The sequence below is a fragment of the Nelusetta ayraudi genome, unplaced genomic scaffold, assembly GCF_046127955.1.
Source record: "Nelusetta ayraudi isolate G7.1 ecotype Tasmania unplaced genomic scaffold, CSIRO-AGI_Nayr_v1 ptg000019l, whole genome shotgun sequence".
Lineage (NCBI taxonomy): Eukaryota > Metazoa > Chordata > Actinopteri > Tetraodontiformes > Monacanthidae > Nelusetta > Nelusetta ayraudi.
This window is the reverse complement of record NW_027466069.1, coordinates 7,554,874-7,575,000: the sequence shown is the minus strand read 5'-3', so window position 1 is coordinate 7,575,000 and position 20,127 is coordinate 7,554,874. Positions and strand designations below refer to the sequence as shown.

Genomic DNA, 20,127 nt, shown 5'->3' with positions numbered 1-20,127 from the left:
GAAGGAGGGAGGACGCCGAAGGAGGAGTGCAAATAGGTGGGGGAGAGCTCGAACCGTCAGCACCTTGGGAGAGATGACAACAGGGATGACGTCACTTATGGATGACGTCACAGGTTCAGGTGTGATTATTTTACAAGTGAGGTGCATATCCACGGATCCACAGGTACCTCTCTGCTTCCGCAGTGCTGAGGAGGAGGCGGGCTGGCAGGGCAGGAGTCGAGCGATGTCATCGGTGGAGCAGCCGTCCATTAAAGAGTCGTCACTACTGTCCTCTGACCTATCAGAGGCAGGGGGCGGGGCCTTGTCTGCAGAAAGGAAAGGCAAAGTGTCATAGTTACAGCGCCATGTCGTTCAATTAGAGCTTATAGTTTGGTTTACGGAGGGGGCGGGGCTTAGGTGCCATACTGCCAACCAGCCACCAGGGCCGATACGCTATTATTTGATCAAATCCTCTGTTTTCTATCTCTGCAGTCCTGGAGCCAGTTGGCAGGTTCCGGGTTCCGTGTCAAATGTGACACACCAGTCAACGTAACCGGGCAAGAAGTGGTCATGTGACTGTTTGGAATTTTAATGTTGTGCGTGCGTGCGACAGCCTGGCAGGAAGTAAAGCTCAGGGCAGAAATAGAAGGCGCGAGTGGTCCTGTTGGAGGAAGTCATGTGACCTCGTCCGCTTCAGACAGGATGTGGGTCCAGATGTCGAAACCAGCTGAGGCATCAGCCGCGCTTTGATTGATCTGAACATGAAATTTTAATGATATAATAATGGAAAACAACTTTTTGAAAAAGTCCCGCAAACCACAACAGGAAACTCAATACTTTGTAACCTTTGATGTCTCACCTTCGCTGCCATACGGCACCGTCCCATTGGCTGTCGGCTGGCTGGTGATGCTCTCTGATTGGCTCTTACTTGCTCCTCCCTCCAGGACATCTGAGTCGATGCCAGGGGACGTCACGTCCATCCTGCAGCAGTCATGTGATCATTGAGACGGTGGAAGTGTGAAATCTGGAGTGATGTCATGACTGCAGAAACTCCCGGGTGCTCACTACCTGTTAGCTTGTCGCGTTAGTTTTGACAATAGCTGCCAAATTAGCGTTCTAACTTGAAGCTGTTAGCCTCCTGGCACACTTCCAGGCTAGCTCAAATGGTCTCATTCTGTTCAACATCTACGCTACCTCAGATGATAGCCTTCTAATCGTCATTAAGGGTAGCTCTGTCATCGCTAACCAGACCAGCAAACACACTAGACTAGCTTTGCTGTTCGCTTCAGTGTTAATGTTGGAGCTATTGCTCATTTTTGTTATTATATTTTATAGCTCTGAACACTAGGTGATCTACGTGGGTCTGCCGAGCATAGGTTGCAGCACCGGGAAGGGTTATGTTTTTTTTTACCACGGCAAGAGAGACGGGAGCAGCCATTGCTTTGTTTGTTTGCTTGAAATGGAAGAAGAAATCAGCCAAAAAAAATTCTGTCATACGACTGTGTCATATCCCTGCGTAAATTCACTCCCTCTGTGCTTTAGTGGCCGTTTGATTTTATTTTAATGTTCACTTCGGATATCAAGGACAAAAGCAAAGAAAAGGATGAATGGCCACTACTTTTCATGAGGCTACCTGCATATCTTAATGTTCACCTGCAGTTTGACAAACCTGCAGGTTGACCTCATTCCGTCTTCTTGGAGACATCAAGGCTAACACATCCAAGACTAGCTTACATTAGCCTCAGTTAGTTTTGCCATTTTCACATTGGTGTTTTCACAAATGTTGGCTGCTTACCGACAGCCGTGTCACCAGTCCTCCACTAGTCCTGATGCTAATCTGTTACCGGTGACTTTCTGTGCAGTGAAAAAGAAAACAACATCTGCACATGTGTCTTGAAAACAGGTTGTTCATCTGATGTGTGAACTTCTCACAGAACAGCTGACGTTCGAGACAAAACTGTCCCATCGCAGACAGAATAATTAAAGCAGCTGTGGGCTTTTTTTAGTCTGCAGAAATAAGATTCACTTAAACAACAAAAATGCATTTTGCATTATTATTGTTGGTGTTTTCACTGTATTTTGGGTGCTGCTCTCTACAGTTCGATCCATGAAACATGGCAACATTTTCACTTGTAACAAACAAAACAGATTAAAAAAGATGCCCATAAAAATAAAAACTCAGAAATCTTTGGAACCAATGTGATGGAATCCAGCTCATCCGGGTAGAACAGAATCTATTTTTGTCTTTGAACGCTCTATCATCATAAAAAACTCCTAAGAGGAAAACAAACAGAATGGTTTCTTACCTGTGGCCTTTCAGTCTTTTCTTTCTTTCTGTCTTTCGTTCTTTCTCTCTTTTTTTTCTTTCTCTTGTTCTTTCTTTCTTTCTCTGTCTGATCCCTACTGTCTTTTCCTCAGCTCACTAACTCGGTCAAACACTTTGCCCTTGCCTCTGGAGCTCGCGCATGCGTGTGACCACCACCTTCACTTCCTTTAGAGAGGGACACACACACACACACTCACATGCGCACACGCTCGGCATAACAGTCCTTTTTTTCTTTTTTTATCAGAGGACAATGGAAAATATAAATTCACGGACAATCCAAACACATTTGGGATTTTGAAGTATCATCACCTTCCTGATGTTAAAGTCATTAGATCTGTTTGAGTAAAATGTTGTTGTTGTTTTTTTTTTTTATCATATCTGAATATTTTCTGTGAAGGATCTATTTAAATTTTTCACTGAAGGGAAAGTGAGAGACTTAATTATCAGAGTGCAGCAGATAATACAGGTACATGTCAACAGGTTTCCCTGGAATTTGTGTTTATGTAGTCCTGCTGCAGCTTCACTTCTTGTGATCGACAGCTTTTAAAAGTTTCAAAATGGATGGCATGGGGTAAAAAAAAAAGTTAAAATTTTGCAAGCAGTGACTGTGAAATCATGTCAAAATCGGTCAGTGGCCTTAAAAACATACATGAGAGACATTTATTCGGCTTCACTTTTTCAACACTGCCACCTGCTGGAACCACTGAGAACGGCAGCGTAAATATTTATTATCAACCCGTTTGTGATTGTCACGGCTCGTTAGTCGTTATTGTTCTAGTAACAATACGATGAAGCCAAATAATAATAATAATAATAATAATAATAATAATAATAATAATAATAATAATGATAATAATAATCAGGTTTTAAGTGTATTATTTTCTATTTCGTCAGTTCAAATGAACTGAAAATAATTATTTGCAGGTAAACGGTGAAATACGATCAAATAAAATCAGTTTCTGTCGTCAGAGGCGATGTCGTTGCGTTCAGTCTCGGCCTGAGGGGGTCACTGCTGCTCCGGCCACAGGGAGCAGCAGCGGCGGCAGCAGCAGCAGCAGCAGCAGCAGTAGAAGAAGAAGGAGGGGGCGTGGGAGGGGGTGATGAGGAGGAAGGGAAGCAGGATAAACAAAGAGACTTCTGCAGATTTACTGGGAAATTCCACAGTGACCGGGATGAAAGTGGAACTCTGAGAAGCGTTTTTGACTGGAAGTCCGCCACCTTCTTCTTCCTCATCATCGGCTCCCTTCTCGGTGCCGTCGCCTTCATCATGGTGAGTGTTGGAGCGTGTTGTGGTGATGGAGAGGAGCCGAACGTCGACACACACACACACACACACACACACACACACACACACACACACCGCCTACAAATGTCCAGTGAAGTGAAACGAAAGTGTGTATGTGCAAGTTTTTCCAGCGTTCACCGAGTTCTGGTTCCGTTATTTTTGGTTTTCTATGAGGGTCCAGGATGGAGGAGGAGCAGATGTGTCTTCACGTGTGTGAAGAAGCAACAGCAGCATGCTGGGTTGTGAATGTTCATGGTGGCTCTGTTGTCGAGACTTTGTGTTTCCAGTCTTGAGGAGCTTCAGTTTGAATTTTGCAGCCTCCTGCTAGAACGCCCCGCCCACCCCAATCATCCCGAGGTACTCTCAGTGAGCGGGGCTGGCACCTGGCTGGGTGGTGTGTGGTCACTGACCAGTGCCCCTTGTGACATCACAAAGAGCTCCTGGTCTCCTGATTGGCAGGTCGGCAAAGGCGAGTGCAGGGCATTAAGCCAATCAGGGACCGACAGAGGCGTGTTGGAAAGCGAGGAGGCGGAGTTTCAGTGGGATTCATAAAAACAAGCAACACATGCACCCTGGACTTTTGCGTGTGGGCGTGGCTTCTCTCCAGGTGCTCTGGCTCCTCCCACTGCCCGGAGTGGAGGGTAACTCCGCCCCCACTCCGGAAGAGCGTTGATATAGGCTCCGCCCTCTGCGATGATAGGACGGGAAAATTATTTATTTTGGTGTTAACATTTGAACCGTGAGGCTGCAGCTCTGTCCAATCAGCGGTTCTGCGCAGAATGAGAGAACATCACAGACCACTTTGATGTTCGGAACCGGCTGGAATTAAAGTGCGACGCGCGCGCGCACACACACACACACACACACACACACACACACACACACACACACACACACAAACTGCGTTTCCATTACAGTTTTTCACAAAATAAAAGCGATATTTTTAACATTTCGACAAAGTTCAATTGCGATTTGCAGGTGTTTCCATTGAATGGTGTGAAGCGCATAAGCCGTAATTCTAGTAAAATCTGGACCCACGAGATCCCACTTTGAGGAGGACGGAGGCACAAAACATTTTGCGATGTTTGCCGTCAAGAATGGTTGTTAAAAAATATTCAGTCTCCTCCTTTGTCCAAACACAACGCGCCATTTTCACTTGACGTGAACTGATCACGTGACCCTGTACGTCACGTCTGCTGACGTGTAAATGGGAAAAAGTGTTCCCACGACACTTTTGCGATTTACCTCGATGTCGATACGTCTGAAAAACCGCCAGATGACAGCGTCAAAACCTTTTAGCGATATTTGAGAAGTTTTTTGAAGTTTAGATGTTTCCATTAGCAGTTTTTTATTGCGATATTTAGGTTTCGCGCAATACTAGGAGTAATGGAAACGCTACTGATGCACTGACTGCATACCTTCTCTCACTTTCATGGAATCAATGTCAAGTTGCTCCAGGTGTTTCCAGGCCCCCTTGCTGGTGTGACAGGACTTTTATTTTTTCTCCTCTCTGTGTCAGTCTGAGGACGCTGCAGTAGCAGAGCGAGGCCAGCGGGAGGAGCCGAAGGACACTGAAGGAGGTGGAGGAGGAGGTGCCGGGGGTGAGGGAGGCAAAGAGAAAGGAGAAGAGGAAGAGGAGGAGGAGGAGGAGGAGGGGGAAACAGCCATGCACACGCCCACTGCTCCAGTGTACTGTCTCTGCAGGAAACCTGACATCAACTGTTTCATGATGTAGGAAATTAAAGAGCTTCAAGAATGTGTTTGTGAAGCACCGACTCACGGAGCCACGGAGCTGAACCTGCCTGTCTGTCTGTCTGTCTGTCTGTGTGCCTGTCTCACTGACAGAGGGTGCGACTGCTGCGCTGAGTGGTTCCATGGACGCTGCATCGGCGTGTCAGAGAAGGCGGCCAAATCCATCAGAGTGTGGTACTGCCCGTCCTGCAGAGGTCAGTGTTGTGCAGCAACACATGCAGGATGGAAACTAAAGTGTTTTTGTGCCTTTAGTTGTGCAAGCCCTGAGTTCGCCCTGAGTTAGCCGTTAGCCCAGTGTGCGTGAGCAGCATGAGCTGTCTGTGAGCGCCTCGAAGCGGCCTAGCCGCCTGTTCGCTCAAAGTTTGCCCACTGCGGGAGGTTGATTTGCAGCTCGCCGCCTGTTAGCCTGTTAACCCGTTAGCCGCTGCCTGTGTTTGATACAGAGGGCAACCCGTCTCTGGAGATCAAATACCGTCCGAAGAAGGCCAAGAAGGAGGAGGAGAAGCAGCAGCAGCAGAAGAAGCAGCAGCAGCAGCAGCAGCAGCAGCAGGAGGAGGAAGAGGAGGAGGAGGAGGAGCCAGAGCCAGAGATGGAGGACAGGACTGACGGAGACGGAGGGTCCACCCCTCCACCCAGGATGGACAGGAGGCGGAGCTCACAGGTAACCAGGCATCATCATCACCTTTTTTTTGTAGAGCGCAACCACGATGTGTCAGAGCGATATTTACAAACAAGTTTCTGTGTCGATGAGATTTTAAGTCTGGTTCTGATTTCCTCAGTTAGCCCGGTGTTTGTGTTTCCAGATCAAGCGTTCGGCCCGGATGTGCGGCGAGTGCGACGCCTGCCTGCGGACGGACGACTGCGGCCAGTGCGACTTCTGCAAGGACATGAAGAAGTTCGGGGGCCCCAACAAAATCCGCCAGAAGTGCAGAATGAAGCAGTGCGCGGTCCGAGCGCGGGTGAGTCGGTGCTGCAGTGCCCAAGGTCGCCTGCAGAGGGCAGCACAATTTTGTTCCCTGTGATGACAAGATCGATGTCGTTATCTGATCCGAGCAGAAGATGCTTCGCGTCAAAGAGGAGGAGATCAGTCAGGGTGGCTGCCGGGGGCGTGGCCTATCCAGGAAGTGGGCGGATGAACTGAGTGAGGATGAGGATGAGGACGACGAAGAAGAGGAGATATTCAGTGAGAGCGAGCTGGAGCTGTACGAGCAGTACAAAGCCGCTGGATACAGAGACATGGTAAGTGTGCTTGCAGCGCGTTTCTACGTTTGCAGCTCTCGGCCACCATAGCTGCCACTTCCTGCTGCAGCTGTCATGTGACCCTCCCTCCTGCTGCCGCAGGTGTGGCACAGCGGGGAGGAAGAGGACGCTCAGTCGGATCACCTGAGGAAGAAGGCGGTGAAAGTGAAGCATGTCAAGAGACGGGAAAAGAAGGCGGAGAAGAAGGTGGTGGTGGTGGTGGTGGTGGTGGGGGGGGGTTCAGGGGGGGGTGTCTTTTGCTAATGATGTCACTGATGATGTCACACAACTAACACACTAGGCCCCCGCTGCACCTCCGCTGCCGCAGAAGTCTGTTCCTGCAGCCAAAGAGGAGGCCAAGCCGCGGCGCCACAAGGCCAAGCAGCGGCACCGGGAGCGTGTGCGGCACAGCGAGCGCGGGCCGGAGGGCGTGGCCAAGGAGGTGGGCGGCCAATGCCTGGGCCCCGGGTGCGTGCAGCCGGCAAGGGCCAACTCCAAGTACTGCTCCGAGGACTGCGGCATGAAGCTGGCCGCCAAGTGAGTCCACTTTGATAGGTCGAGGTGACGAGACACACCTCTCTGGAATAGAATAGAATAGAATAGAATAGAATTCCACATTGGGGAAATTTGCATAATTCCAGCAACAATATAGTGCAAAAGAAGGAAAATTATACTAAGAAATAAAGAAATAAAATATTGTGAGAAAGGATAAAACTAGACATTCACATCATATGGACAGTGGGATTATGTTTACAAGATTTGTATGTAATATTTTTTATCAGTTAAATTTTTATTGTATTTTTACATAACAAAAAACAATTAATCATGTGACAAATGTTGGTTGTGCAGCAACAAGGAGATTTGGATACAGAAGATAAACAAATGATAATGTACAGAAACAAATGAACAAATAATAATGTAAATACATATATATATTTATATATGTATATATGTATAGCAGTCGTGAGCTGAAGGAGCTACTGTGGCTCTCCACAGTGTGGTGCAGGGAATGGGAGCTGTTGTCCATGATGGAATCTCATTGGCCGTCCTGCTTCCTTCCTCCTGTCCAGTCGCATCTACGAGATCCTCCCCCAGAGGATCCAGCAGTGGCAGCAGAGTCCGTGCGTGGCCGAGGAGATGGGCCGAAGGCAGCTGGAGCGAATCAGGAAGGAGCAGCAGGCGGCGCGGCTCCGCCTCACGCTGATGGAGAAGCGCTTCCACGAGCTGGAGGCCATCATCGCCAACGCCAAGCAGCAGCAGGTCCAGCAGCACGAGGAGGTGGGTGGAGAGAGGAGCCGGCAGCCTGCCTGTCTGTCAGCGCCGGTCTTGGCCGCCTGTCTCACCCGGCTGTCTGTCTCACCCATCTACAGGTGGCCGAGGGTGACGGCGACGACACCGACCTGCAGATCTTCTGTGTGTCCTGTAGTCACCCGGTCAACCCCAAGGTGGCGCTGAGGCACATGGAGAGGTGCTACGCCAAGGTGGGTCTGCCGCGGTGTGAAGAGACAGCAGATTCCAACAGTGTCACTAAGACCGTGTCTGTCTGTCTGTCTGTCTGACTGACTGACTGACTGACTGACTGACTGACTGACTGTGTCTCTCTGTCCAACAGTATGAGAGTCAGACGTCTTTTGGTTCCATGTACCCAACACGCATCGAGGGGTGAGACCACCTGTCTGTCAGGCAGCCTGCCTGCCTGTCTGTCTACCTGACTATCTGTCTGTCTGTTTATCCGTCTGCCTGCCCTCAGACTGACTGCCTGTCTTTCTGTCAGTCTATCTGTCTGTTTGGCTGTGTGTCTGTCGGCCTGCCTGTCTGTCCTCAGTCCAACAGCTGTCTGTCTGCCTGTCTGTCTCGCAGGGCGACCCGCCTCTTCTGCGACGTCTACAACCCTCAGAGTAAAACCTACTGCAAGCGGCTGCAGGTTCTGTGTCCGGAACATTCCAGAGACCCAAAGGTTGGTCCACGGTCCCGCTGCAGGTCACCACGTGGCCACACTGCCTCTGTGCTGACCTCCACTCCCCACCTTCTGGTAGAAGGCGCTGTGGGAATAAAAAAAAAAAACAGCGGTGTGAAATATTTCCCAGAATGCCTTTTGAGTGTTTCTGCCCCCCCGACTCAGGTCCCCGCTGACGAGGTGTGCGGCTGCCCGCTGGTGAAGGACGTCTTTGAGCCCACGGGTGAGTTCTGCCGCGTCTCCAAGAGGAAGTGCAACAAGCACTACTGCTGGGAGAAGCTGCGCCGCGCCGAGGTCGACCTGGAGCGAGTCCGAGTGGTGAGGGAGCAGAACTTTATCGGCAGCACCTGGATGACGACGACAACAGTCCAGAGAGTAACCTATCTATCTGTCCGTCTGTCTGTCCGTCTGTCTGTCTGTCAGTGGTACAAGCTGGACGAGCTGTTTGAGCAGGAGAGGAACCTGAGGATGGCCATGACCAACCGAGCCGGCCTACTGGCCCTGATGCTGCACCAGACCATCCAGCACGACCCAATCACAACGGACCTCCGCTCTGCCAAGGACAGGTAGACAGGTAGACCGGTGCACAGGGAGACAGGTAGAAAGGTTGGGTGAGGCAGAGGGCAGTGGACGCAAAGTGCATTGTGGGAGTCTGCGGCATCTCATCACATCCAGCTAACGACGCTCATGAGTCATCGCAACTCATCGGTGCTGAAGTTGTTGTAAGAAAAACAACAAGGTCTAAGTGATTGCAGTGATTTCATATTTCTTCTCATCTTGTTTTTCTAAATCTACACTACACTACCCGAAGTGCACCGCTCTCCCTCCGTCAGAGCTCCACTTTTAAATGTTTGATACGAGCAAAAGAGGAAGTTTTAACCTTTCGATATTTCCGAACACACAAACACACACGCATACGCATACACACACACACTGTGGCTCAGTGGAAACTCAGCAGTTATACGCTCAAAATGTTTTCAGAGTAAGAGCACGCTGCAGTTTTTGAGTCTTTTAAACTGACAAAGTACTTGAAAACAACACAATATGATTATAAAACACTACAAAAACAAGATAAAAATCAGTCAAGCCTCAAAGTGTTGTTGTTTTTATGGTAAAAATCTTTCTGTTTAAACTGTCAAACAGCCGATCCTTCATTGTGAAAAGGTGCTCGAAAAAACAGGGTCATGTTTTTTCCTTTTTGTTTGTTTCATTGTTTGTTGAGTATGAAGCACTCCCACGTCCATCGTCAGATGACGGAGTAAGAACAACACGTGCAGCTAAATCAAGTTTATTTTTTTAAACAGGCACTTTTTCTTACTTTTGTGTTCCATATTTTTTTTTTTTTTAATCTCTGTACTTTTTGTAACTCAATCTTCTCAAGCAGTTTTTATATTTTTTTTATTGTTTCATCTTTATTTTTTACTGGTCATGTACACAAACCGATGTTTCATTAAAAACCAACATTTTATTAAACATTTCGAACTGTTTCCCTCTTTATTTTCCATTGTGATAACACACATAACTGTTGTTTATTTTCACTTAACATTGGAGCAGAGCCTTCTAAGGCAGAGCTAGAACAATATTCAGTTTGTAATTACACAAAAAAAAACAAAGCCAAACAATTATCAGGAAGGAAATAAAATGGTATTAGCAAAGATATTAAATGAAATAAAATATGAATACACCTCCCAAGAACATAATGAAACAGCTACGGAGAATAACTGCTTTCCAAAGCCGTTGTGTTAATTTCCAGCTACATTTCAACGCTAACTTTAGCATAATGTATTTACAAGGCAACAACAAAACTGAACCAATTCATGATGCAGATTAAAAATTCCGAAATCACAATTAGATTTTTTTTTTTTTTTTTGTATAATTTTTTTTTACATTAATTCATTAAGACTATTTTGACATAATGTTTTGTGCATGAGTCAAACAGAAATTGGTAGCTTTTGTTTTGCTCCAACACACATTATACGAAAGAAACAAACCGCCAGTTTCAAAACGAGCTGATCTCCAGCCGGGCGCATCTTCCGTGACGTCATGTACGCGCGACGGGGCTCAGTTCGCGCCGGTGCTCAGCTGCGAGCAGGAGAACACAAACAGAACCGCCCCGCCGCTGTAAGTGGGCTGTTTTATGTTGTTGTTATTATCAGTTAGCTAGCAGACTGGCTAACAGGTGAGCTAACACACCTGTTTCAGACCCAGAGCCTCCAAGCGGGACTGGTTCTTGTTCTAGTTTCGGCTCTTTTCTTTGTCAGGTTCTGGCGCTTTGTTTTTCTGCAACGTTTTTTTTGGGGGGGGTAGGATGGGAGTGTCACGTAAAAAAATAAATAAATAAATAAATAAATACATATTTATTTACCTTTTCATTTGATTTAACTGTTTTAATCAGATCAAATTCCTGCTGAGTTTTGGCAAACAAACTCCGGACGTGGCGTGTGTTTATATTATTTACCAGTACTTGTAATGTTAAACCTGCTCAACTGTTTTTATTTCAGCCATGCTCAGACTAAGCCCTGAAACCACAGAGCTGTTGTTCCCCGGCAAACTAGTCAGAACTATGACTAAAATATACACAAATTAGATTCAGGGTTAGGGTTAGGGTCTTCTACACCTCGTTTTGATCAAAATGACAAAAAAAATATCAACGAAAATGGAATAACAAGCAAATTAGGTGAATTCTGACAATCATGTCTTGTGATTGGTTGAACATTAAAATCAGCCTAATCTTTAACTATTCGGGACTGTCTTTTGTTAAGTGCAGAGTTTTCACTGCTGCGGTCTACAAGTTTTATTTTCTCCTGTTTGTTTTTGTCCTCAGTCGGATCCAAGATGCCATCTGGATCCACTGAGCCTCCAGGATCTGGACCCAGGTCCGTCAGAAGATCCCCCCGTCTGTCTCCTCAGGTGGGTCGTAGCAGCAGCAGCATTTAAACATTAAGGGTGTTTGGTTTCTTTTTGATCTAAGCTGTCAGTCATTAACCTGTGGGTGGAGTTTGACCTGCGCTCCTGATAAATGCTGAACGGCTTCGTGCGGAAGAAATAACAAAGGTGTCTGCTCCTTGCAGGGCAGCGGCGGAAAGGAGGAGAAGAAGAGTAAGAAAAAAGGAGCAGGGAGCAGCCTGCAGGAGGTGAAGAGGAGAGGCAGGATGGAGAGGAGTCGAGAGGGGGGCGAGGAGGAGGAAGAGGAGGAGGAGATGAGCCAACGGCTGAAGACGCTGGTGAGACCTGGCAGAGGAGCTGAAGAGCGGTGAGGCCAGAGCGGTGCACGACCAGTGACTGTGTGTGTGTGTGTGTGTGTGTGTGTGTGTGTGTGTGTGTGTGTGTGTGTGTGTGTGTAGGACCTCTCCACCCGGTCAGCAGCCACAGGGACAGGCCTGGTGTTCTCAGAGGTCTTCACTCACCACAAGAACCTGTGGGACTCCAGGTAACGTCAGCGTCCAGCTCACATGATCCATGAAGTGTCGCGTCGATGGGGATTGTTGACTGTGTGTGTGTCGCTGGCTCAGCCACCCGGAGACTCCTGACAGACTCACCTACATCATGGAGGAGCTGCAGAAGCAGGAGCTGCTGGGTCACTGCGTCAGGGTGGAGGTCAGTCGGTGGCTCCGCCCACTGCCACGGCAGCGCTGGTTATCCATGAACTGCAGCTCACAATGCTGTGTGTGTGTGTGTGTGTGTGTGTGTGTGTGTGTGTGTGTGTGTGTGTGTGTGTGTGTGTGTGTGTGTGTGTGTGTGTGTGTGTGTGTGTGTGTTTCAGCCACGGGAAGCTACAGAGGAAGAGCTGCTGCTGGTTCACAAGTCAGTACAAACACACACATGCCAAAGTTTCTGTTTCGGAGCGGCTATGCTGGGTGAAGTTTAAGAGCCGTGGTCCTCTATCGCCCCCTTGTTCCTCTAATTTTTTTATGTGTGCGTGCGTGCGTGCGTGCGTGTGTGTGTGTGTGTGTGTGCGTGTGTGTGTGTGTGTGTGTGTGTTTTGCAGGAAACAGTACATCGACCTGATGAGGTCGACTCAGACGATGACGGTGGACGAACTTCAGGCCTTGAGTGAAAACTACGACTCGGTTTACATTCATCCTGTAAGAAGGCTCACACACACACACACACACACACACACACACACACACACACACAAACACTGCCAATCACAGTCAAGTGCTGATGTGTGCATTTGTGTGTGTGTCTTTGTCAGGAGACCTTCCACGTGGCTTTAATGGCGGTGGGTTCGGTCCTCCAGCTGGTCGACCGGGTCATGACCTCTGACCTCAGGAACGGCTTCGCCCTCATCAGGTAAAAACATGCAAGAGCAGCAGCAGCTCCTGGCGGTGCTTTCAAGTGTCTGCCGTCGGCTTGGAGCAAGCGCGCCGCCACAGCTCCAGCAGGGGGCGCTGGCTGGCTGGACAGAGATGTTCCTGATCAGCAGGAGCAACAGTGTTGACTGTCTGTGTGTGTCTGTCAGGCCTCCAGGTCACCACGCCCAGTTTGACACGGCCAACGGCTACAGCATCTTCAACCACGTGGCCGTCGCAGCTCGATACGCTCGCAGCCGACACTCCGTCAGCAGGTCAGTTGGGGGGAACCAATCAGAGGCCACCGTGGAGGAGACCTGGGATAAACCTGATCCTTAACAGCAACATCTCTTGTGTGTGTGCGTGTGTGTGTGTCAGGGTGTTGATAGTGGACTGGGACGTTCATCACGGTCAAGGTGTCCAGTACCTGTTCCAGGACGACCCCAAGTAACCTTCTCATCTTCTCTCATGTTGGCAAATCACCTCGGCTTGCGCGCGTGTGTGTTTTCAGTCTCTGAAACCATAATGTGTGTGTGTGTGTCTCTGTGTGTGTGTTTGTGCGTTGTTAGCGTCCTGTACTTCAGCATCCACAGGTACGAGGGCGGCTCCTTCTGGCCGCACCTCCCAGAGTCTGACAGCCAGTGTGTCGGCAGCGGCCGAGCTGAAGGCAGAAACATCAACCTGCCGTGGAACCAGGTTACTTTTACACACACACACACACATACACAGTCCTTTAGTGCAGTGGCTGCTTTAGATATCATACATACATAAGTCTTTACAGAATTTTATTTATTTGGCAGAAAAGAAATTTGATGCTATCTTGCTTTTCTTTTTTTTTACGATGCTACGCAACGACACGCTAACATAAAAAAGCAAACTCAACAACAGAGGGCTCACCATGACGATCACTGCCATTTTTTTTTTAAATTTCATTAGCTGCTTAATAAAGTTCCCTTCAGCTAAAATGCGTCTCTTGCTGGTCATGTGACCATGTGTTTCCTGCTCCTCAGACCGGGATGAGCGACGGCGACTACATCACAGCCTTCCAGCGACTGCTGCTGCCCGTGGCCCACGAGGTAGCGCACACACACACACACACACGCACACAAACACACACACAGGCAAACACAGAGTCATGTGACCGCCCTGCTCTCTGCTTCAGTTCCAGCCTCAGCTGGTTCTGGTGTGCGCCGGGTTCGACGCCGCCGTCGGAGACTTGAAGGTAAACAGACCTGAGATCGGTGACAGGAAGTGACCTGCAGCTAGCCTTGTGCTAACTGTGGTCTGTGTGTATGTGTGTGTGTGTCTGTCCAGGGCGAGATGTGTGTGCGCCCCCCCTGCTTCCACATTCTGACCCACATGCTGATGAGTCTGGCTGAGGGACGCCTTGTTCTGGCCCTGGAGGTGAGGAAACATTCCGTCCTGAACATCAAGGCCGCTGGAATTTTTTGTTCTGGAGCTTTGAAGGCAACGACGCAGTTGCCAGAGGAACTCTTTTGACGTTTTCTTCTTCTCTTGGTGTCTGGCTAACCTCAGGGCGGCTACAACCTGCAGTCGACGGCGGAGGGCGCCGCAGCCTGCGTCCGAGCCCTGCTGGGAGGAGCCTGCCCTCCCCTGGGCCCGTCCACTGCACCCACCGACAGGTAGTGACGCGGTCGCTAGCTCGAGGTGGATCACGAGTTGAGAAAAGCTGTCATAGAACACACCGGCAGTTAATCAATCACAGTGGTCGATTTCTAACGTGTGTGTGTGTGTGTGTGTGTGTGTGTGTGTGTGTGTGTGTGTGTGTGTGTGTGTGTGTGTGTGTGTGTGTGTGTGTTCCAGCGCACTGGCCTCCATCTCCCAGACCATCTCGGCTCAGTTCCCACACTGGGCTTCTCTTCAGATCCTGGGTGAGGAGCGTTCATGCGACCGCCGGACCACCGCAGGCAACACCTATTGTGACCCTTGACCTTTGACTCTCCCTGGCTTCCTGTGCAGAGGGCGGCCCCTGGTCTCTCGGAGGTGTGGCCAGGACAGAGATGCCGGGCGAGGAGGTCGCAACCCCGACTGCCCTGCCCCCTGCTGTCACCGTGACGACGGGTCTGGTGTACGACGAGCGCATGATGGAGCACGAGAACAACTGGGACAGGTGAGCTCTGCCCCCCTGGTGGCCGTCTGAGGAGCTGCCGCCGCTGTGTTGACCGACTGAGCCGCGTCTCGGCAGGCAACACCCCGAGCAGCCGCAGAGGATCGCCAAGATCTTCTCCAAGCACCAGCAGCTGGGATTGGTCGACCGCTGCCGCCGGATCCCCGCCAGCCTGGCCACGGAGGAGGAGCTCCGCATGTGTCACAGGTACGAGTGTGACGCCCCCCCTGATTCCGATATGGTGTCTGCATTAGAGGGCCCATAGAGCATGTGCACTTTACACCATGCTGCTGTAGCTCCCACGATGCATCAGGGCACATTAGCCAATCAGAAGGAACAGAGACACAGCGGCATGCACAAAGCCGTGATGTCACACTGGGAATAAACTGGTGATTTTCTGGCCTTTACAATTTCTATATGGAAATATATGGAGAAATGCAATAGAAAGATGTGTTATTATTAACAATGTTTCAGGTTGCAGTTGTCCTGTCAGCTGTTTGAAAGGTGCTCTTTTTTGTATTGCGGTCTATGGGGAAAAATATTTGTGCGTGCGTGCGTGTGCGTGTGCGTGTGCGTGCTCGCAGCGTGCAGCACATCCAGCAGATGAGGGCCACGGCCGACATGAAGCCGAGGGAGCTGCACCGTCTGGGTTCAGAGTTCAACTCCATCTTCCTCAACAACCAGAGCTTCCAGTCGGCGCTGCTGGCCGCTGGAGGCTGCTTCAACGCCGTGGAGAAGATCCTCGCAGGGGAGGTACGTCCCTCACACTCAGCCCCTCCCCCACCCCACCCCACCCCACCCCACCCCATCCCTCCCTCCCTCCCTCACTCACCGGTCCACTCGCCGTGTCTTGTGACCCGGCTGGCAGGTGAGCAACGGCGTGGCCATCGTGCGCCCGCCGGGCCACCACGCCGAGAGCCACGCCCCCTGCGGCTTCTGCCTCTTCAACACGGCGGCGCTGGCCGCCCGCCACGCCCAACGGCTCTCCCACAATGCTCGGCTGCGGGTGCTCATCCTGGACTGGGACGTCCACCACGGCAACGGCACGCAGCACATGTTCGAGGACGACAGCAGGTGAGACGGGGGCGTGCGGGGTTCAGGGGGCTTACATTATGACACCAGTGCGACCGACACTTCCTCTGTGTGTGTGTGTGTGTGTGTGTGTGTGTGTGTGTGTGTGTGTGTGTCTCCAGCGTCCTGTACATCTCCCTCCACCGCTACGACAACGGCTCCTTCTTCCCCTCCTCCGAGGACGCCGCCCCCGACCGGGTGGGTGTGGCCCAGGGGGCGGGGTTTAACGTCAACGTGGCCTGGAACGGCGGCAGGATGGGCGACTCGGACTACCTGGCCGCCTTCCACCACCTGGTCATGCCCGTCGCCACTGAGGTGATGCACACACACACACACACACACTCACCCTGCATGCTAAACCTAGCGGAGCCCCCTGATTGGCCGCTGTCTATGCAGTTCAACCCCGAGCTGGTTCTGGTATCAGCCGGGTTCGACGCGGCTCGTGGTGACCCGCTGGGCGGTTACCATGTGACCCCGGAGGGATACGCCCACCTCACCCACCTGCTGATGTCCCTGGCCGCCGGGCGGGTCCTGCTCATCCTGGAGGTGAGCCGGTCACATGGTGCAGGCTTCATGAACCCGGGTTTTCCGGTGAATGTAAACTGAAGACCCCCCTCCCCCCACCACCACCAGGGAGGCTACAACCTGACGTCCATCTCCACCTCCATGGCCATGTGCACCAGCGTGCTGCTGGGAGACCCGCCCCCTCCATTGGCCACGCCCCTTCCTCCTCCTCATCGCTGCGCAGTGGCCGCCATCAACGAGGTCATCAGGCACCACGCCCCCTACTGGAAGTCGCTGAGGATACACGGTACAGCTGAGGAATTTCTTCTTCTTCTTCTTCTTCTTCTTTTTTTATTTTCTCATTTTTCCTCTCTGACATCTCATCCACTCAGTCCCAGAGTCCGTGCGGGCGTCTCTGCCCTCGCCAAAACATCGTGGGAAACGCATTTCCCAAGGAAAAGGCAGGAAGTCGGAGAACAGTGGCAGCGCGATCAAACCGCCGCTGCCCCCTACTGGCCAGGTGGACGCAGCGGTAAGTGGATTCATTTAAACATCAAAACCACCAAAAAAACAAAAACAAAAAGAGCTTTGGTTTTCATGACACTTTTCTATTTGTCCAATCAGACGGAGGCTGGCCTGGAGCAGCTGACACAGGGATTGGCCGGTTTGGACATCAGTCAAGCCCGTGTCGGCAACCCCGTCACCTCCACCCCGGTAGGCGGAGCCAGACCGAAGGTTCGCCACAGCCTGGAGAACCCCCACCTTGACAGGGAGGTGGGGGCGGAGTCAGGCAGAGTGACAGCTGCTCTGAACCAATCGGTGGAGAGGACGAAGGTGAGCAAGAAAAAACAAAAAACACAGCACAACCAAGAAAAGTCGGCTGTAGTTTTTGTCTCTGCCACTAGGGGGGGGGGGGCTTCTCCTCCTGTTTCAGCCATGAAACATTTTTGTATTTTTTTTTTTTAACTTCAGTCACTGCTGCACTCTTGCAGTTTTGCACTCACTCTTGTAGATTGTTTGCACTCTCATTCTCATTTGCACGGGAAGTTTTTTTCTTCTCAAATAGATTATGACAAAGAATGCAGTCAACGGGTCATTACAGAGGTGAATTTCTGGCAGGATATATACATGTATATGCAAGGGATATAAACATTTATAAATAGGAAGGGCAGTGTCATTATATCCAAGTCACAATTTAAAAAAGAGAAATATATACTGCATGTGTCAGTCCAAACGGTCATACAGGTAGAACTAGAAGGTAATACAGCAAACACAAAACCAATATCACCCGCTATAACCCTCCTGTCAACCCAGCCCTCGCCACTGCCAGTGTATTATGACGTCCACAACCTGCAATAAATAAGTAATAAGTGAAGAATAAGAAGAAGAAGACAGAGTGAAGCTGTTGTCAAGTTTTACATCAAGTGATCTGCAATCATTTTAGCAAGTGAATTTGCTAAATTGCTAAGTGAATATCTGATGTCCTCTAGTTTTAAACAAGACGTAATGTCTTTCAGCCGTTGTGCACGGGTCGGGGGTAAAGCCTCCTTCCCCCTCAGCAAAATTGCTCGCTCTGACATGACTTTTTTTGCTCCTTCGTACCTGCGTGCTGCCGCTGAGTAACAAAGTTTCAATGCTCTGTGTGGGTCGCATATATTGTAGGATTGACAGTAAAGTTACCTCAAACCTTGAACTTCCTGTTTCCCCTCTTCCTGCCCTGTCCAGGCTCCTCCCTCAGAGTCACCTCAGCCTGCGGGGGGCGCTGTTGGGGGGCTGGGGCCAGAGGCGGAGGGAGCGTGCGGTTGGTCCAAGGCTCAGGCGTCGCTGGAGCTGACCTGCGGAGGGCAAGCTGACGTCAGTGGACACTCTCACCTGTGTGTGTGTGTGTGTGTGTGTGTGTGTGTGTGTGTGTGTGTGTGTGTGTGTTTGGCCAACCTCACCTGTGGCTCCGCCCACCTGCCCGGTCTTTCCCATCTGCAGACGCTGTACGTGGTCGACCCCCTGCCCTGGTGCCCTCACATGGACGGTGTCCAGCCCCTCCCCCCCTCGGGCCTGGACCTCCAGCAGCCGTGTGGGGACTGCGGCTCCGACGCTGAGAACTGGATCTGCCTCACCTGCTACCAGGTGAAGTGACGATTTTGCCTTTGGGGTCACTGTTCAGTACATTTTCAGTACAGAGGAATATGAACTTGTTGAAAATAACATTGGTTATAGTTATTATTAAAAGTATAAACTATTTCTAATTGCAGTTTGGTTAAAAAAATTAAAATAATTTAAAAAAAGTGTCTCATTTTTTTCAAAATTCTCCACAAAATGTAATTTTTCATTAATGGCAAAAAACAAAACAAAATAAGATTTAAATTTTTTTTACTCGACTACATTTCACAACCTTTACTTCAGACTTTTCCTTGAGTGTTGAATCAGTACTTTTGCTTTACACAGAGTATTTTCTTACAAAAGTATCCATACTTTGACTTAAGTATAAAAACTAAGGAAAAACTTTGTACAAAATGTGAACACTTTGCCACCTCTGCTGCCACACCTGCCCGACAGCAGCAGCAGCAGCATCAGCAGCAGCAGCAGCATCTGTGTGTCTCACCTGTCGCCCCTCCCTCCCTCTCAGGTGTACTGCGGGCGCTACGTCAACGAGCACATGGTGATCCACGGCACGGTGGCGGAGCATCCCGTGGTGCTGAGCTTCTCCGACCTGTCGGTGTGGTGCTACGTGTGCGAGTCCTACGTTCACCACCAGGTGGTACTTTTTGATTGAAAATTCCAGCATTCGAGATTGTTTGTTGATGAGGAAGTTTTCCTTTGAGGTGGTTCTCAGCTAAATACAGTCAGAATGTGTGCATCAGGGGCCTCAGTTTGAGAAGATTAGACGCGATGAGTTAGTTATTAGTTAGTATATAAAGATGCTGACTTATTATTGTGGCATTTGTGCCTCCAGGCGCTGTTTGAGGCGAAGAACGCAGCTCACTGTGCCAAGTTTGGGGAGGAGATCCCTCCCTGGAGCTGAGAGACGACCTTTGACCTTCTGACCTCCTGGCCTCTCTTCTGCTTCCTCATCTTTCCTCCTTCACATTGATTGGACTGTTGTGTGTGTGTGTGTGTGTGTCCGTCCCTGGTGCTCTTTGTACGAGGGGGTCAGAAAAAAACACAAATTGAGACGTCTTTGGTGCCAAAAACTCTGAAAAGCAAATGTGAAGAATTTGAGATTTTACTTTAAAAAAAAAAAAAAAAGAAAAAGAAATTGGGTCCAGATTTGGTGTCACCACCGTCCGACTCGTACCAGCACACACAGACCACGAGGCCACGGCCGTAAGCTACACACCTCCACCCCTTCTCTTGTTCTCTTGTTTTATTTTATTGATTTTCTGACACAACACCTGGTGTTGTGTCATCTTTTTTATTTGTCAATGTTTTTATGTTGTCTGTCAAGTTTTGTGTTTTGTGCTCCAGGAATTGCTTTTATTTTTATCATCCTCATCATCCTCATGATAATCCGTTTTTATTAATCATCTCTTTTGTTTGCACCATATTAGAAATACACAACAATATGACCTGTTTTTCAGCCAAAAGAATAAAAAA

At 49.7% G+C, this 20,127-nt stretch overlaps 3 protein-coding genes across 6 annotated transcripts in view; 2 read left to right on the top strand and 1 right to left on the bottom strand.

Annotated features, from left to right (window-relative positions):
• Window positions 1–2,462, bottom strand: part of LOC142888472 (uncharacterized) — a 4,639-nt gene extending 2,177 nt beyond the window's left edge. Inside the window, exons 1-4 of one of the 3 annotated variants that reach the window (XM_076026796.1) lie at window positions 2,286–2,462; window positions 839–960; window positions 168–305; window positions 1–63 (exon numbers count right to left, since the gene is read on the bottom strand). The exon at window positions 1–63 is cut by the window's left edge and continues 183 nt beyond it. In XM_076026796.1, the coding sequence (XP_075882911.1) occupies window positions 1–63; window positions 168–305; window positions 839–959 (322 nt within the window). In that variant the 5' untranslated portion in view covers window position 960; window positions 2,286–2,462. Of the gene's footprint in view, window positions 64–167; window positions 306–587; window positions 735–838; window positions 1,257–2,285 lie in introns of those variants that run through there. The other 2 variants (XM_076026799.1, XM_076026797.1) reach the window with 2 other exon arrangements.
• Window positions 2,463–3,363: 901 nt separating this feature from the next.
• On the top strand, window positions 3,364–10,020 carry cxxc1a (CXXC finger protein 1a). Of its 2 annotated transcripts, none has more exons than XM_076026787.1 (14): window positions 3,364–3,575; window positions 5,110–5,321; window positions 5,436–5,536; window positions 5,786–6,003; window positions 6,146–6,301; window positions 6,399–6,581; window positions 6,684–6,788; window positions 6,910–7,118; window positions 7,652–7,859; window positions 7,952–8,062; window positions 8,194–8,243; window positions 8,442–8,538; window positions 8,704–8,856; window positions 8,962–10,020. In XM_076026787.1, exons 1-14 carry the CDS (start codon window positions 3,573–3,575, stop codon window positions 9,106–9,108), a joined length of 1,953 nt encoding a protein of 650 aa, XP_075882902.1. In that variant the 5' UTR covers window positions 3,364–3,572; the 3' UTR covers window positions 9,109–10,020. The 2 variants fall into 2 exon arrangements, with proteins under 2 accessions (XP_075882902.1, XP_075882901.1); XM_076026786.1 differs by having other exon boundaries at window positions 3,367–3,575; window positions 6,883–7,118.
• Window positions 10,021–10,610: 590 nt separating this feature from the next.
• On the top strand, window positions 10,611–20,108 carry hdac6 (histone deacetylase 6). Its single transcript, XM_076026780.1, has 29 exons — window positions 10,611–10,659; window positions 11,363–11,448; window positions 11,610–11,762; window positions 11,883–11,968; window positions 12,051–12,135; window positions 12,302–12,342; window positions 12,527–12,623; window positions 12,737–12,834; window positions 13,004–13,108; window positions 13,212–13,280; window positions 13,403–13,529; window positions 13,844–13,909; window positions 13,996–14,055; window positions 14,148–14,237; window positions 14,370–14,476; window positions 14,658–14,725; window positions 14,814–14,964; window positions 15,040–15,168; window positions 15,546–15,714; window positions 15,830–16,035; window positions 16,155–16,347; window positions 16,429–16,578; window positions 16,666–16,843; window positions 16,929–17,068; window positions 17,161–17,370; window positions 18,262–18,390; window positions 18,517–18,660; window positions 19,160–19,288; window positions 19,487–20,108. The coding sequence occupies exons 2-29, from the start codon at window positions 11,374–11,376 to the stop codon at window positions 19,553–19,555; spliced, it is 3,324 nt and encodes a 1,107-aa protein (XP_075882895.1). The 5' UTR covers window positions 10,611–10,659; window positions 11,363–11,373; the 3' UTR covers window positions 19,556–20,108.
• Window positions 20,109–20,127: the final 19 nt, after the last annotated feature.